This window comes from Montipora capricornis, chromosome 7, assembly GCF_036669925.1.
Source record: "Montipora capricornis isolate CH-2021 chromosome 7, ASM3666992v2, whole genome shotgun sequence".
NCBI classification, from domain to species: Eukaryota; Metazoa; Cnidaria; class Anthozoa; order Scleractinia; family Acroporidae; genus Montipora; species Montipora capricornis.
This window is the reverse complement of record NC_090889.1, coordinates 19,496,701-19,514,514: the sequence shown is the minus strand read 5'-3', so window position 1 is coordinate 19,514,514 and position 17,814 is coordinate 19,496,701. Positions and strand designations below refer to the sequence as shown.

Here is a 17,814-nt window from a genome sequence, read left to right as displayed (position 1 = left end):
CTTTCGAAAGAGGCAACCTTCCCGTACGAGAGTATAGCTGTCAAACGCGGGAGTACCTAACGGTCAACCAGAAAAGTCCAAAAGTTACGGTAATTCTACAGTTTTGGTCAGTTTGGCGGCCATAAAATATATACTGTATACGAAAACGTACGAGACGTAGGCAAGTGCAATTTCAGAACCTTTAAAGCATTGCTAAATGCACGAGCAAGTTCATACGCCTTTTTATTCGTTATATGCTCAACAAAATTACTCCGTCGCTGTGTTTCTATAGAAACTTCCGGATTGCACTCTATATCGCATTTTTGCATTCGTCATTGACCAATCAGAAACGTGACATTTAGTTGAGTATACAATAAGAGGCATTATACCATGGTCTCAACAAAAGTTGCTTCTAAATAATTTTACGACCGGTCCTTTTTAAATATATATATAATATAAAAAAATAAATCAAGAGTGAGATTGTCACAGTGTTTTATTTCTAAAACATATCCAATTGCATTTGAAGGATACGAGCATTCGTTACTACTCTCTTGTGGAATAATTGCTTCATATCTTACCTAGGTCAATAAATGGTATCGGTTTAACAACAATTTTCCTGGCCACTTTTCTCTCTTCGACATGGGTTTCTTTGTCAGTGCCTTCCCCTGGGGCTTGACTATTCATCATGCTCACAGTAAGCTCTTGACTCCGAGTGCTTTTGTCCGTTCTTAAGGAATCCGTAGTTCTTTTTTCAGTCCCTTTTCTGGTCAGCGGATGATCATTTGGGCGGCTCACTGTTTGTTGGGGTCCATTCTCCAATTGTTCGTCCCCACTACTCAACGCACTTAGGTCGCTGAGGGGCTGGACATGTAAGCTGAAATCACTTTCCCAATCACTGTCCCATTGTGTGTTAGTTACCGGAGCTGAAACTACTGGGATGTCTGTCGACTTCTCTGAAGGACTTCTTGGAGAAGAAACTTCTTTTGCTGTTGAGACAGAAAAGCATTATTAAATTTGCGTAATAGGGTACGCTCCTATTTAAAGGGGTTAGTTCAGGCTGAAGAAACTGTGGTGTGGAGAGTCGGGTGGGGAATGAAACACGAAAATTTGGTTTTATCAAACGAGTTGATTTAAGTAAATTAACCACCGATGAAAACGAATCGACTCTATAAGTGCAGACGAATCAACTTTCATGTAGGCGAATCGACTTGTAAGGGGAACGACTTGTGGACGAAACTACTTTGTGGTCTAACGTTTCGACCGTTAATAGTCTAGGCTCCAATGAGTGTCCTGTTACCTACCACCAAGAGTTTCCCTTTGATGAGTAAAAGCGTCTCGCGTTAGACAGGGCGTGTCACTCACAGGAGTGATCAGTATGTAAATTCTCCTCACCGTCATTTCAATGCAATGTCAGAAAGACAGGAATTGAGAATGAAGACTATTATCCACAAAAGAAGTGTGATGTTGATGTATCAATGACCAAATTCTCATGACTACCCAGCAAAGAAATTTATGGAACTAGTTAGGACAATTAACGTTTCGATCACGGGAATGAAAGGGTTGAATAAATGCACTCTAATTACCTATCTCTTTTCTTTCTTCCGCTTCTTTCCGCCATTGAGGTTGTTCTTTCTTCCTTCTGTGGTGTCTTTTCGCCTCATTGCGCGCCTGTTCTATCTGAGCCTGCAATGAAGTAAGGTCTGCGTTTTCTTCGCTGTCGGCAAGATAACCATCATGCTGTGTGGGCGAGCCAGAGAAGGAAGAAGTGCCTTCCGTAATGTCCTGTTTAAAAAATGACAGCGACGTTGCAAAGAGTCGAAAGAGCAGCGTTTGTTCAAGTTCTGCTGGGGATAATTACTGACACACTCAGAGCAAACCAGGCTTTTTTCTTAAAAATGAACTTTCATTAATAATTCATTAGCTTACTGTACTGTCAGATGGCAGTAATCATCCTCAAAGCCGGTATAGCATGATTATTCCGAAAAGCCTGGAGCTTTGATTTCGGGCTCGGGTGAAATCGGGACACAGGCTATAAAACCGTCGCTTGGTATGGAATGTGGACATTCTTGCAGAATTCTCCGATAGTTCCTTGGCCGATTGCCTTAATACTTATTAGCTGGCTAAATATTCACTTCGAAGCAGGCTGTTCTGGAACGAGCCGGTCTCTAAATTTTGCACAGTTCCTTATGGATCTCTTTCATAATGTCGACCAAATAAAATGTTCTCCTGTTTTTATGTCAATAAGCCTTTCCAGCCTCGCTACGACGAGCAAATTCGAAAAAAATTTTGTTTCCAAATGAGGGCAGTAAATCTAATTATCAAAAATACAAAAGAACGTAAAGGAGAAAAATTTATACGGTGTGCTACGCTATTCTCAGGAGAAGTCTGTGTGTTCTTAAGTTTCCAATGCACGCTTTTCTCATTAACTATCACCAGAAACCCATAAGGGTTAAAACGTGTAACGCGCGTTCACAGCTTCCGAATATTCAGTGCGAACTGATTGGTTGAATGTTTCAGTGCTAAGTACCATATTTGGAAACCCCTCGCTCTTGTTGTTCCAAATATGGTACTTAGCAAATTGAATATTCACAAGCTTTTTTCCCAGCAAACAAGGGGCCGTTACACGTTTCAACCCTTATGGGTTTTTGCTATCACAAATTATCCCTCGACAGCAGTGTATCTTTGGAGCTGTCCAATAGCACGGAGTTTCCGGGGGACAAAAACACCTGGCTCTGCTTCGCGCTGTTAAAATCAATAAAACACTGCTAACCCTTAAACTTCAAGTAACATTATATTTTACCTGATAAGCTAGTGAAGAGATAGTAGCTCTCGGATCCGTGCTCGAAATCAGAAGATCTTGCCTCCAGCTTTCATCATCGGATAACGGCTCTTCACTCAGTCTCGTTTTGGGGTACAGAATGACGTCATCGTCATCGTCATCGGTCTCCCGCATAATTGGCTCCTCAGTGAATACGAAATCACGTCGGTCGAGGGCAACGGTGTAGGAAGATTCACTTCGATTTAAAGGTGATTTAGAAGCTTTTGATTGAAATGACGTTTTGCTTCCTCTCTGCCTCTCATGTTTAAGCCCTTCTTTGTTCCCATTTTTAACTGGCGAATATTGTCTCTTTTGGTTCTTTCCAGGTGACGTTGTCCTCTCAGCACTACGTTTTGGACTGTTTGTATGTGTTTGACGCAGATTCTTGTTGTCATAGCGATGACTAAGTTCTCGCCCGGTAGCTTTCGAGTTCTCCCCCGTTCCATCATCGGTTTGAATTCCGTGGATGAAATAGCTCGTCTTTTGATTTTCGCCGAAAGGCTTTCTACGCAAGCGTACCGAAAATCCAGATTTTGGATCATAATCCTCAATTATCTCAAAATCACTGAAATAGTCATTATCGTTATCTGAAGAGAAACTTCCTGTTTTAAGCCCTTTGATTAAGTCGTCACGTCCAATCCCATGATCCCTTGTATCTTCCACTTGTGCGACGCCATCGTCCCAAGCGGAACGCACATCCGGGGGTTTGTTTACGTCATCGACATTGGCCTCAGGTTCCGTTATAAACACACTTTTTTCAGATTCCGGGCGTATCTGGTCTGATGCCTGGTCATTAGTTCCCATGACATCATCGTGTTGACTTTGTCTACTCATGTGAAGACGGAATGATTCTATGTCGTCGCGCCAGTCCATTGGACTTGGGCTCAACTCAAAATCGACAGTTTTCCGAGCAGATCTCCGGTCTGTAGAATTATCAAACCTCCTGTGATCTACAATAAACCTGGAATCTCCCCGGTGAATTGTGTCCAGAACACTTTCGTGCAAGTCTCCCTCCCTTATCGTCTGGTTGTCCTTGGTGGAAGTGCCACATCTGTGACACCGCTTTGGGGCAGCAAGAATTGTGCGTAAACGCCCACGAGAACTTACGATTTTCTCAACGACAGGTAAGCTTGCGTGACAGGAATTGCAACTGAAAGGAGGAAAATCCGAATTGTAGGCGCCAATGGATGGAAGGACGTCTAGAACCTGGTAACAGAAAGCAATCACCTCATACTGTCAGGCCTCTGGAGAGTATTAAGGCGAGAGGCAAGGAACCAGACTCCCTCCTCCCTCCCCAACCCCCTGAAGGCAGCCCAAACTCACAATTTGCCCATTCACCTTTTTGTAAAGAGAGAGGTCAACGGCAGTGAATGCAGAGGGCGAAAATTATCCATTTCGACAATTTGAACCCTAACAGTATAACGAAACAATTGCAAAAAGAACCTAGTTGAATGACCTCGTGTAGCTTTCACGAGCCTCTTCTAGCTCAGCGATAGATCATCCGACCACGTGATAGGAAGGTCAAAGGGTAAGTTTCGGATCCCATGATGGCGGCCGATTACCGCTCATTGGTACCAACATCGTCATCAACATCGTGACCAACATGATCACCATGACCACCTATATCTTCGGTGTGCGCCCAATAAACTGATGCACCCTTCTAGTTTAAACAGTTGTTTGTGCCTGTGATTTAATTTATTAGCACAACTCAACTTTTGATGACTGCATTGAAGTATTTACCTTCCAGCTGAGTCTTCGGTATCCTCCACCGACTCGAATCACAGGATCTCGAGGGAGCGTTTTCTGTGGTAAAATTTCCATTAAAAAAAAAAACGTTTCTCGTTATCTTTGCTTTGATCGAGAAGAAAAACACCAAAAAGGTTCTGACGACGACGGTTAAAGAAACGTCGTCGGAGAAATTAATCTGAAAGTCACCGTAAAGTGTTCCAGAGTTTCACGTTATTGTATTATCACAACGTGGTAACTTCAACTTGGTCCACTTTTACACTGGGGACTTAAAAAGATCTGTGTCGGTGACGTCGACAACAATGTCACCTCAAAATATAACTTTGTACTGTTGCAAAGTCTTTCGCGATTATTCCATGTCGTTCACGTCGTACAATGTGGATGAAGTATCCTAAGAGTAAACTGGTTACGAGGGTTTCGTAATAGTAATAGGACAGAGTGGAGCCCAATTTGGTCTGTAATCATCCAGGTGATCTGGTGACGTAATTTGGAAGATTGGGAAGAAAAATTTTAACGCCGTATCCCACAGCCGCGCGCTGCCTTAGGTGTTGTTTCCAAACTCCCTGCAGTATTTCCATCGCCAAACCTCAACAGATCATTCCGTGTCTACCACATTTCCTGTTACTGAATGAACATTGCAGTAGACCCGACGAGCTCTAACCTCGTTTCTACCATGCCGAATTCGAAAATAACGCCGCACGCGGTTGTGGGATACGGCGTTAAAATTTTTCTCCCCAGTCCTTCGAATTACGTCACCAGAACACCTGGATACGAGTGACTAACAAAATCGGACGACCGCGTAGCGGGAGTCCGATTTGCTTAACCACCAGTATAATTACAGACCGAATTGGACTGCACTCAGTCCTGTTAACAATTAATCATAACCATTACAATTTCTGAGAAGCAAAATTAATGCATTCCTTTTTCTTTGTCTCATATTACAAATTTGTCCCCAGTTTGGTAGGGTGAGTGGTTGTTGCTATGGTTATTGTGATAAATTCAGTGATTGGTGGATTAAGCTGAGTGCACTTAATATGATTGGCTGATGTAATTGTCCGATTTCAGGTATCCAATTACAGCCAATTGTCCGATTTCACTGTCCGATTGGGTCTTTCTGCAGGTACCGGAAAGCATTGTGTTTTTGGTCACTTGGGACAAGTCTTTATTTGGAGTTATTTTGTTTACTGTCTTTGTTTCTTTTGTTTTACGTAATTTGTGCTCTGGTACCTGCAGAAGCTGCCGTCCGATTTCAACCCTACCCAATAATTAGTGAAAATAAAGTACTTAATGCACCAATCAAATTTGAGGAAATTGTAATGGTTATGATTAAGGGAGTAATCGGGAGAGTGATTTGAAATTACGATCACGATTACCCCTGAACTTTACGACACTAAGTCCTATTACTAATTAATCGTAACTATCACAAAATGCAAGAAAATCAGAACAAAATTCGAAGATAAAAGGTCTTTGAATACCTTTTTGTGTGAAAAATTTAGTTATAATTTATCTGTTTTGCAAACAGTAGGAAAGGGGCAAGAAAGACCCCATCCAAGTGCATGTGATTGACGTGCGAATGGCGTAGGTGTCCAATTACAGGTATCCAATTTGGAGTTGTTCAAATTGGACACCCACGTGATCGCGCGCCAATTACACGACAAATAGACGCGCACAGAACCAATCAGATGTGAGAATTTTGTAATAGTTACGATTAAGAGTAAAATAGAGAACGAGAGGTTCCTCGCTGTCGTCAAAACCTAATTTGGTGATTTCACGTCCTTGATATGAAAAGAATAGCAGAGCTTACAGATTTGTGTTTGCTCATTAGGCCTTCGCTGAACTATAAAACGTTGTCGCGAAACATCAGCCTTCCTTTGATAACACTATGGCGGTTAAATTGGGAGGAGAATATCCGAGGCAACATCGTTGTGTCGCAAACAAGTCTTCCTTAGTCTAGCCAGGCCTCAAATCTTTTTTTTGCCTGTGTCTGATGTCATCGCCGCCATGACGCATGACACATACAACTCATCTCTCACTGGTTCTTTTCGTTTGTCACCTAGTATTTATACATTTGTCAGCTATGTCTCGGGAGTTGTCGCAAGCCACGAGGTTTGCAGGTTACATCATGGTCGCCATGTTTAATGACACATGAACTTCTTGTTTCTTCGAGGTTCGCTGAGAAGTGTTAGCATCGTTCCAGTTGAGGACAAGCGGATGGGACTGCAATGGAAACTCCCCTCAAAACGGATTCCTTTTTCAACTCAAGACTTTTTAATTTAAACACTTAAAGTTATTTTTACTCAATCCATACCGTCTGAGATCTCTGCTGACTTCTCAGCAAACGAGGGCAGAGTGAAGAGTATTCCGGGGGGGCCATCAGTGCCTAGTGGACAAGAATAGAAACGTAAGTTGTCAAATGTCCTAAAAATGAAAGACTTTCAAGAGTTCATAGCATGGGCGTAGCCAGGATTTTTCGAAGGGGGGGAGGGGGGGGGGTTCACACTGTGTCAAACAGAGGGTACTCGCGTTTTCGCAACCTGAATATTGTAGGTTGTTTGAGTAAAAAACGGCTATCAAAGGGGGGGTCACGGGCACCCCAGGACGAAATGCACTTTGAAGTGCGCGCCAATAATATTCCTGCTGTGCGGCCTTGTCGTCCTCAATGTTGCCATCGTCGTTTTTTAGCATCACGTTTCCCGCGGCAAAAGGCGAACAGCAAACTTAAGCTAAAACTTGCGTTTTACCAAAAATGAAAGACATTTGTTTGATTTTAGTTTATTTCTTGCCGGTTATCTACAGATATAGAGCAACGAAGACTCCACAAAACAATGATGCCATTGATTAAAAGAGGAAAAATAATCGTTCTGCACGTGCGACACGAATTTGAGCATATATTTTTGCGGTATTTTGATTAAAAATAACATGAAATCACCAAATGTGAGCTTTGGATGACAACTTGAATGTATAGAAGTGAACCTTTCTCTATCTATTTTAATTCTGAATTTGCTCCTACCCACTTTTTTTTTTTTTACAATACTTTGCCCAAATTGTACTACCTGAAAAAGATGAAATAACGCGACAGACATACGACAGAGCAGAGTTTTATTTTAGGTTGACGTTTTTGTCGAAGTCGCCGTCGTGGATCTTAAAGTCGCTAATCTCTCTGTTACGTCGTTAAAAAACAATGATTGACCTCATGGACGGCAGAAAAAACGAAATCTTTAATTAGAAAAAATTCAACCATTTCAATTCTATGTATAGTGTTCGCAATTCAGTGCGCCAGCAGCGCTAGAACTCCAGACACTTAATAAAGTTCATTAATAATGATTTTATTATTATTATTATTATTATTATTATTATTAATTATTATTATTATTAAAACCAACAAACTATACTTCAAACACCTTGTCTTCATCTCTTTTGTAGTTTATGGAATTAACGATATAGCCTACCTTTCTCTGTATGGTGTCTCTCGAGAACACTTTCAAGCCAAATGGAGCAGGTTGAATGAAGGTAAAATACTTGGAAACATCCGTTCCTCGGTTAGTCTAAAGAGCAAATCAGATACATTTGTCAGCTGCCATCATTAAAAGAGAAACTTTATAAACGACATCGTCGACGAGAAATAGGTGGTTTATGAGACAACCACAGCCAAGACAAAGAAACGCCAATTCAAAATACAACTTAGCGCCATCTTACCTGTTTTACGATAGTACCTTATTGTTCACTACGTGCAAAAAAGGCGTGCTACTCAACAATGAGATTAGTACGAACGGTTTCAAAGTAAAGATAGAAAATGAACGCTAAATAAGTGATGTTGTATGCTCACGTTGTCGTCATCATAAATCTGTTTTTTTTTCACGCTCTTGTTTTGGAGAGTGGGCCTGAGTACCAGAAAGCGTGCCGCACGTGCAGCACGATCATTTTTCCTCTTTTAACCAATCATAGTTACTGTTATTGGCGTTTTCGTCCCCTTCGTAGATCATTAGGGAGCTTAAGCAACGACAACGGCGACGGCAACGGGAACGTCGCAAATTACCATATTTAGTGAGCAAAAATAATAGCTTTGCACGCTCTGCACGTGCGTTTTTCACTTTTGTCCATTTCTTTGCCTTCGTCAGCAAAACAACAACGTGAAATAGCTAAATTTGAGCTTTTGTGAAGAACGTCAGCACTTGAGAATAAATAAAGTGCCGTTCCGACCAGTGTCATTTTTGCGGAACTACGACACCCTTGTCATATTAAAAAGGTTGCAATAGTCAATAAGCGATTAAAATAACGCGAATTTATATTTTGAGATGATTTTCTCGTTGCCGTCGCCGTTGCCGTTGCTTAAGTTCTCTATCAATGAAGTCCGATCTCTTTGCGTCCACAAATCGAAATTCTGGTACCATTACGATTTGTTTTCAAAATTTTACCCGAGTCACTCCAGTCCCAAGGGAGAGAACCAAAATATCATTTGATCAGCGGCCATATATATTTTTTTACCGAACAAAAGAAAGCGTATGAATGAGAATAGAGTCCAGTTACCGGATGAAGAGTTTAGGGTACAAAAATGGTCGCTGTTTTTTCTTTTCTTTTTTTTTCGTTTAGGGGCAAAAACTGGAAACTGTGACAAAAAAACAATTGCTCTGATTTCTTACCAGCACTGTGGGGTCTATTTTGGGAAGTTTCTGAACAACTCGGATATGGTTTCGATGTAACCAGTAGTTCACCAATTCTTCCTGACAATACAACGAGTTTGGCGTACTGTATCGCTGAATTTGCCATTTGGTCAGCGGACTGATCGGCTTGTCATGACAGTGTTTTTCAGAACTCGGTGTTGCTAAAATTAAATGGCAATTAAGAGATTATATATCAATGACGCCTCGGGCATACTCGGAAAAAATCCGGGAGCTCCCGGGGAGGAGTCGATAACGAGCCGTTCCAGTTGTTCCAAGGGTGGATAGCGCTATCCACCGGATAACTCAATTGGTTTTGCTAGTGTTTAGAGCGGTTTTCAAATGAGCGTCGTAAAACCAAAACCAAAGTAATTACTTTGGCCAATCGAAAAGGACGGAGACAAATCCAGTAAACCAATCAAAACTCGAAGTAATTACACGTAGCCGACACAAAGCGCGGGAAAATGTGCACGCGCGAGCCACAATTGGTTTTGGTTTCACATCTGATTGGTTGAAAAAATGGTGCGAGAACTTTGAACCAATCACTGAGTGAAGTAAATGCAAAACCAAAGCAATTCGGTAATTACCTTCGACACTTAATTGAAAACCGCTCTATCCGCTGGATAGCGATTTATCCGTTGGATAGCGTTATCCACCTTTTGAACAACCGAAGCCAGGGGATCGTTTCTCGAAAGTCCCGAAACTTTACGGGCCATTTTCGGGTGTCACAATTCCTTGTAACTCAAGAACGGAGAGCATTTAATTCGTCAAACTTCACATTTAATTTTTTTTTTTTTTGGTACCTTGAAAGCTTTTTAAAAGATCGGCTTTCCAAAACAAGCGGTTGGCAATTTCACAGATGGCTTTTCGGGCCCGCAAAGTTTTCGGGACTTTCAAGAAACGGGCCGCAGGTCTGCAGCTTGATGTTGGGTCCGTTTGAGGGCAGGCTGGGACAGCTTCGTCCATCTTCTTGTAAAATGTACATGTAAATGATTTCCCGCGCGAATTATAACGTCGCTTCCGATTGCCTTATGCGCTGTACCGTGACACTCTCCCTTTAAGGCTGGCCTGCGATGCTTATTATCAAACGAGAAATATCAGGCAATACCGCAATAATCGCTTGATTCTGTTCACAATATTTATTAATTTGTAAAGCAACACTGTTTACTTTTGAAAACATGTATTCAAAATATGTATTTTTGGTCCTAACGCCGGCTCATCACACAAGCTCACGCAACCAGGCCTGGGATTCTGCTGGGTTGGCGGGCAAGATAGAAAAATTCCGCCTGCTCCCAGATCCAATCAAATTGCAGGATTCGTTAAGGAGCAAGGATGGCACAGTCGGTTAGTGCGCGGCCTTGGTGCAAGAGGTCCTGAGTTCGATTCCCGGATCTCGCATCCTTGTTTCGACTTCTTTCCTTTCCGTGTAGCTAAGTAGCTTTAAATCCCCGTAAAACGGAGCACTGATGGAGCGGGGAGAGTAAAATGAGCGCACCGTCGACCTCAAGTTTGTCCGTTGAATTACTGTTACGACTAATCGACGTTAAATATGGTTGCTTTACTTTACTCGTAAAATTCCGGCCCCCCTTGTTGAATCAAATGTTGAATACACCTTTTTCCTAGTCTCCCTCGCAGCCGTTTTTTGGATGTCACGCAACGTTGCGTGACATCCAAAAAACGGCTGCGAGGGAGACTACCTTTTTCCAAAATAGCCGCCATTTTGGTATTCTTTTGTTTCCTTGCGAATTGGCCCTTGTGGCCTCATTCAAGGTTAAATATTCTTTTGAATTTTACGTTTGAAAATGAGGCCATAAGGGCCAATTTACATGAGAACAAAAGAATACTAAAATGGCGGCCATTTTGGAACAAGATGTATGATATGCTAAAACCGTTTGCCCAATCCATTAGTCAACATCGTTGAACATCGTTCAACAAAATCGAACAGATGTTGAAGAAAATGTTGAAGCCGATTGCTCGAGCTTTTACCCTTGAGAATGGTTATTCGTGCGTCTAAAAAGATGAAAAACACCTTGTTGGTCCATATTGTAGGACTGCTACACGACTGGCTCCAGTTGATCGAAAGCAGATCAACACTAATCCGCGATAAAATATACCAAGCGAGATTTTATAAATTGCCCGTCCAAAAGGACTTAACAGTGTAATTTTATGCCGAATTAAGGGAAACTAAAAGTTTGCAAAACTGAAGGTTAAAATTCTTGTTGCAACTTTTTCGATCAGTAAATAACCTGCAATTTAAGTTTCCAGTAATCCAGGATTACCTTAATTGGAATTCGAACAAGATTATGGATTTTCAGGCAAATCCTCACGAAAGCTGGCACCAGAGCGGAAAACACACGTGATGCAGGCATGCGTTCCGCATTTTATCGAGACAATGTAAAAAATTGAATCCAAGAAGAAAAGCTATATTTAGAGTTTAAAAATCATATCGGTAAAGAATGCTTGCAAATTCACCATCAAAAATATATGAAATCATTCAATCTTTTTTTGATGACAGTATCATTTGTCAACATGGAATAATATATGAATTGCTTTTTTCAACCCCATGGATTTCAATATTTAAATTTTAAAACTACAGCATAAGGCGGTCACATTTCTGTAGTAAAGTGAGCATAAAGAATAGACCAAGAACAGATCTTCAGAATTACAAAAGTTTTGAACTTGATGTAGAAAGGAGATCTATGAAATTTTTTTCTTGAGATTACGTTTGTTGTTTCGTTAAAATAGCAACAAAGGAGCTTTTGTATATCAATGCCAAATGTACATAATTTTTTCGCAAATATTAATATTTTGTGGGGCACAAACTTGTCAGTTAAATAAGTAAGTAAAAGGTCAGTACGTGCTCGTTGGTTTGGTTGTAAAGACGAAATCGAGCAGAAAACGCGATAAAGTTGTGCAATACACATGATCAACACTTTGGTTTCTTTATTTTAATGGATTTCCTCAACAGAGGCTTTGCTTTGTAACATAATGGCTCTTGCAAATTGCAAACGAACCATACATTTTAAGATTTTAAATTTTATTTACATGTGGAAAAAATCGGACTATTTCTACGGAACAAAATATCACAGGTTAGATGAAATGCTACAGAAACACAATTTCAATTTTAGCCGTAAAATATGTAGCATATATATCATGAAATATCGACTGAATCAATGAATCAAGACTCGGTTGATAAGTTATCGTCACATCTAAAATACTGTGTTAATAAAAAAGAAAATCATACACCTTTTGCATACGGGTTTGAGCCGACCTGTGGCTTGACAACAAATACTACACGTTTTTTTAATTTAAACGGCTTTTCCGCCTTACATATAGCCTCTATACTAAGCTTAGCACAATAACGACAGAAACGTACAAACCTTGGACGGGCGGAAGAGCGATCAAAGCTTCTTTCTTTCGTTCCATAGATCGATTGTTCCTTCTTCTCGCTTTACGAAGTGATTGCCACACCAGAGAAAGCTTCTAGTCTTGTCAAGAAGGCTAAAAAGAGTGAATTTGGATCAGTGTCTAACTTTAAGATCGCCATATTAACATTTGCCATAAAATGGTTTCCATGGCAAAAGCCAGCTCAAAGTAATCAATTATTCATCTAAAGTTTGTCAGTTCAGGCTGCATCAACACAGGTGAATTTTTTCCGGAATTCAGAACATGAAAATCTCTCGGTCGCAGCATTCAGGAAAAAAACCCGAAAAATCCAGTACAAAAAATAGCAAGTTAATACCTGAAAAAAGCCAAAGCGGAAGTGAGTTTTCTGAATGCAAAAGAGGGTTTCGAACCTTTCAACGCTTTAAAACGCTTGATTGTTTTTTTAGAGGGATCGAAAGACAATTGAAACACAGGTGAAAACCTTTTTGTCCTAATGGCACTGAATGACAGGAGTCAGTTTCGTCCTCTCGAAATTCGATATTGTTAAGTCGGGTAGCAAAAAAACAATTTCCGAAAAAAAAAATTCAAAAAAAAATTCTATTGATATAGGCAAGAAAGAGGTGCATCAATGTAAAAGTGCGTGTAAAAACACCCCGGCTTCTTTCCTCAACAAGGAAACCGAGGTCGCGATAAAAGGAGGTCATTTATTTTAAAGATTGTACTTACGTTTCGTCACATTTTGATGTCAGCTCATTTTTCCTCTGTTAGCTGTAGCAGTCGATCTACAAAGAGAAAAAATGATCAGCAGAAAACTGCCGTTTGACGACAGTCTGAAGAGTGTACTTTGACCGTGCCTCTCTAGCGACTGCGTATCGTAGGATTTTGTTGGTACCTTACTCTGCTCTGAGAGGTTTTTCCCCGGGTACTCCGGTTTCTCTTCCTCCGTTTCCGAAAACCTCCATTTATAAAAACGGTGCGGTGCAGACTTTTGAAATCGTTATAGTGTGGACGGTGAAAACGGAAGTTTTCGAATACGTGTGACGTCATAGTATTATGCAGGCCTCAAGTCTTCCCGCACGCCAAGACGTAAACAAAGCCTGGTAACAAAAACGCATCTTTAGATCTCCATTTTCAGTCTCTAGTGTGGACGGCCAAATACGATGTGAAAACGCTAGTGTGGACGCGGATCTTGTTATCCGTTTTCAGGGAGCCGCAGGTTTTTGAAAACGCATTACTGTGGACAAAAATCAAACATTAGTTTTTGAGGAGAGAATAAAACCGAATTACCCGGAGAAAAAGCTCTCGAAACAGAGTATACACATTATTCCAAAATGGCCGCCATTTAAATATTCTTGTGTTTTTAGTCAAATTAGCCCTTGATGCCTCGTTCTTAAGCTTAAAATTCAAAAGAATATTTTATCTTGAACGAAGCAACAAGGGCCAATTCGTATCCGCATAAATCAGCGGACATTTGGAATAAGGTGTATAGGACCAACAAATGCAACCCACATGTGACGTCAAGACTGGGAATCAAGCCACATTGGTGGAAGACTCGTGCTGGCACGATTGCGCAATTCCTGCTCCCTTCCTGCCCCCAGCCCTCCCGGTGGTGATTAATAGGCCTTTTGCAACAAACGATCACATGGTACAAAATCCGCCACGCTGGAGGGCAAGCTCATTATTATTCCCCCACTGGGACATTAAAACAAAGAGACCTGAACCAGTCAAGCTTGACTTGCCTTTGTTTTAATGTCCCAGTGGGGGAATAATAATGAGCTTGCCCTCCAGCATGGCGGATTTTGTACCATGTGATCGTTTGTCGCAAAAGGCCTATTGACCCATTTAAGGCGGGAGAATTTAACTCAAATTTCCACGTAAACCGGTCCGGACAACTCCTGGAGAGAATATCGAATGAATTTTTCTTGGATAATTTTCAGAAGCACCGTGTTCAAATGTTCCGTAACGATTTTATAGAGTCAATGCCGGAATTGGGAAGAGGACGTACATGAGCTGTTATTTCTTGATGGTGACTCGGGGATAGTCGGAAAAAATTGAGTGCTCCCTTGCACGAGTCGAACGAACGACCTTCCGATAACTACCGAAACTACCGATAACTTCCGATAACTACTGAAAAGGACGAAAGGAGCAATGGCAACTGTAGGAAAAAATTCAAACAAACGAAACACGCATGCGTACAAAAAAATACTTCTTACTCACCGGCAATCGAGATTCCTCAAAATAGTCGAAGCGGTAGTTATTTGACAGCAATTCAACTTACCATTCCCAAATCAGGGCCAATCGTGGCAACTGTTTGTATGGTGAGAGGCGCGCGATATTTGCATTGACTCGCTTTCGCGGAACACGGGCGAGGGGTGATTTTCCTCCGCATGTGCAAGATTCTGTTACGTTTACTTTGTTTTTTTGAAGTAATTTTTCAAATTGACAAGATTGGTAAGCACCAAGAATACGGACTCTGGCCACTTCCAAGGCAGGAAGTCCGCTAATCACGGACTTCCGGCTCTTCTGCGCACGCTCAGAAATTTGAAACAATAGTGGCTGTCAACGGTTGCAAAAATGGCTCTTCGCCACGACTGCGAATAAATTGGAAGCGCCTCGAGTCCGTGTTCTTGGTGTTGACCAAAAGAAAAGAGGAATCTGTGGACGAGATTGAGTCAAGAAGCACTTACTATACCCACTGAGAATCAAAAGTTGCTGGTGATGATTTGATCGGACTTATTTAGTTTCCTTGTATATATAATCTGCGCAGTCGCATGAGATATTCTCGCAAGTCGTTTACTGTTTTCATTACAATTTGAGACCTTTTTTGTTTTATCCCCGTTTTGGAAAATGGTAATGAATAAGAGCTGTAATCTTACAACCTCAAAATTGTTGACTTTTTTGGATGAGTAGTTTCATTTCATTTTTTTTCTTCAAGTTCTACTCAATCTTTATTTGTATTATTTTTTTCATATCAAGTCAAAGCTATTTTTCTTAAGCTTGGTTTTCACTAGCGACGCAAGAACAAGAGATTCGTTTCAAGTGCAAATGAACCATAAAGCAAGCACAAGCACACAACGCATAGACAGACTCCATGTTCTCTTATAACGCGGCGCTGCTAGTGGAATCCAGGGGTCCAGTTCTCGTACCTCCCGAAAGCTTTTCGGGCCCGATAAGTCATTTATGAATCTACCATTCGCTTGTCTTGACAAACTGTTCTTTTGACATGCATTCAAAATCACAAAAAGCAGATTGATTGTGAAGTTTGTTGTCTTAAAATCCCTCTGTTCATAAGATATAGAGGGAATCGTGACACCCGAAAAGATAAACGGGCCCCAGAACCGGTCTTTTTCATCGGACAGCTTGCGCTGTGTTGGCGTTACGTCCCGTTTTCACACAACGCAAGCGAACGCAAGCATAAGCGCAAGCACAAGGAAAGGTTAAAATTTTGATCCTTGCACTGGTGCTTACGTCAGGCCCGTTTTTTCACGGTTAAATAAGCGCTCCTGTGCTTGCAAGCTAGCGAAAACAAGGTTTTACGATACGGAAGGGAGGAAGGAAGGATAGAAGAAAGGAAGAAAGGAAGGGAGAGAGGGAGGGAGGAAGGAAGGGAGAGAGGGAGGGAGGAAGGAAGGAAGGGAGAGAAAGAAGAAGGATGGGAGAGAGGGAGGAAGGAAGAAAGGAAGGAAGCAAGGGAGAGAGGGAGGAAGGAAGGGAAAGAGGGAGGAAGGAAGAAAGGCAGGAGGGAAAGAGGGTGGAAGGAAAGAAGAAAGGAGGGAGGCAGGAAGGGAGGAAGGGAAGGAGGGAGAAAGGAAGAAAGGCAGGAGGAAGGGAGGGAGAAAGGAAGCAATAAAGGGAGGGAGGGAAAGAGGAAGGAAGGGAGGGAGGGAGGAAGAAAGGAAGGGAAGAAGGGAGGAAGGAGGGAAGCAAGGAAGAGAAAGTGAAGGAGATCCCCATAGATTATACAGTTTCTCAGACAATGTCTCCGGATCTACTCTAAAAAAGCGTTTATAAAAGAAGCCAAGATAATTTCAATTAAAAAAAAATTAAGCTGTGGCAATCCTTTTACGTTTATTTAACCAGTAACAGCCAACACGTACACGAAAATAGAAACCGTTTTACTTTATTGTTTCAAAATCTGCTGTAAATTTATATAATTAAACATACTTAGGAAATCTCAAGAATTTAAATTACCGCGTCCAAAGAATAGACGAGTCGCATGACAACTTAGATTCCTGTAGCGTGACAACATGTACCCAAATCACGGTTTTTATTGCAAGTCATATTTTCAAGAGAAGATAAATTTTCTTCGCTAACGCCTAAAAAGGTGTTGTTACACCCGTCAAATAATTCTAATACAAAAGAAACTTTTTTTCTCCAGTGCTGATAGAGCAACACCAACAAAGTTCGGAGGAAATTCGCGCCCGGTTAAAGTTAAGTACGGCGTGACATTTCCAGGTAATGCAAATGAGTGACACAATGTCCTTACGTGACAGCGTTCTTCCTTAATCTTTGAAAAAGGCTGCTGATTAATAAGTTACCCAAATTTCTTGTTTGCCTCCATATAATGAGTTTAACTTTTTATCCAGTAAGAGGGGCAGCAGTCTCTGCGATGACTTCACGAATTTATCAACACCACGACCATCAGAGAATCCAACTTCTGTCTTAAGAAGTTCCATTGTCTGCTCAAAACTGGACTACACAAGAACGCCGCCATTATGGTACTGATCACTTTAAATTATTCCACGCGAAAAATTTGAAAACTTTATTAGTTCATTCTTGTGGGAAAGGAGCCTTCCAATGATTTCAAACTCTGCAGTTTCCATCAGACAAAGAATGTCTGTACCTTGATTTGAAGTGAAGGTTTCTTTCGTACAGTCGTTACACTGCTCTTAAGAAATCATGTAAGCTTCATTTAAGCCAGGCCAAATCCCTCAGGGCATTCATCAACCGCCTTGTTTAACATCGAGCGAAGCTTATCGTACGTCTCGTAAGCCGGCAGATCGAGCTGGTTGAAACTAAAAAGAACGGTAAAAATGTTGTTAACAAGTAAAGGTGAAAATGTGGTTAAGTATCCAGGTAGAACAACGAAAATGAGAAATAACAAAATGCTACAACAAGAGTCAGACACACCCCAAAGTGTGCGTGTGCGTGTGTCCACGCGTGCATTTCTCTGAGACTGTTTCAGACGACGTCTTGCGCATTACGATCCGTCCCTGCAAACTCTAG

The 17,814-nt window shown here is 41.3% G+C and overlaps 3 protein-coding genes across 5 annotated transcripts in view; 1 reads left to right on the top strand and 2 right to left on the bottom strand.

Annotated features, from left to right (window-relative positions):
- LOC138057380 (uro-adherence factor A-like) overlaps positions 1–13,589 on the bottom strand; it is a 37,520-nt gene extending 23,931 nt beyond the window's left edge. Inside the window, exons 1-10 of one of the 3 annotated variants that reach the window (XM_068903411.1) lie at positions 13,481–13,589; positions 13,315–13,370; positions 12,582–12,702; positions 9,184–9,365; positions 7,993–8,088; positions 6,852–6,923; positions 4,538–4,600; positions 2,780–4,003; positions 1,563–1,761; positions 558–965 (exon numbers count right to left, since the gene is read on the bottom strand). In XM_068903411.1, coding sequence (XP_068759512.1) covers positions 558–965; positions 1,563–1,761; positions 2,780–4,003; positions 4,538–4,600; positions 6,852–6,923; positions 7,993–8,088; positions 9,184–9,365; positions 12,582–12,627 — 2,290 coding nt within the window. In that variant the 5' untranslated portion in view covers positions 12,628–12,702; positions 13,315–13,370; positions 13,481–13,589. Of the gene's footprint in view, positions 1–557; positions 966–1,562; positions 1,762–2,779; positions 4,004–4,537; positions 4,601–6,851; positions 6,924–7,992; positions 8,089–9,183; positions 9,366–12,581; positions 12,739–12,943; positions 12,962–13,314; positions 13,371–13,480 lie in introns of those variants that run through there. The other 2 variants (XM_068903413.1, XM_068903410.1) reach the window with 2 other exon arrangements.
- A 788-nt stretch (positions 13,590–14,377) lies between these two features.
- LOC138055762 (octapeptide-repeat protein T2-like) lies at positions 14,378–16,529 on the top strand. Its single transcript, XM_068901636.1, has 2 exons — positions 14,378–14,402; positions 16,105–16,529. Exons 1-2 carry the CDS (start codon positions 14,378–14,380, stop codon positions 16,527–16,529), a joined length of 450 nt encoding a protein of 149 aa, XP_068757737.1.
- A 163-nt stretch (positions 16,530–16,692) lies between these two features.
- The window catches only part of LOC138055761 (E3 ubiquitin-protein ligase HUWE1-like), an 82,654-nt gene continuing 81,532 nt past the window's right edge, over positions 16,693–17,814 (bottom strand). The window contains 1 exon segment of the mRNA XM_068901635.1: positions 16,693–17,603. Coding sequence (XP_068757736.1) covers positions 17,501–17,603 — 103 coding nt within the window. The 3' untranslated portion in view covers positions 16,693–17,500.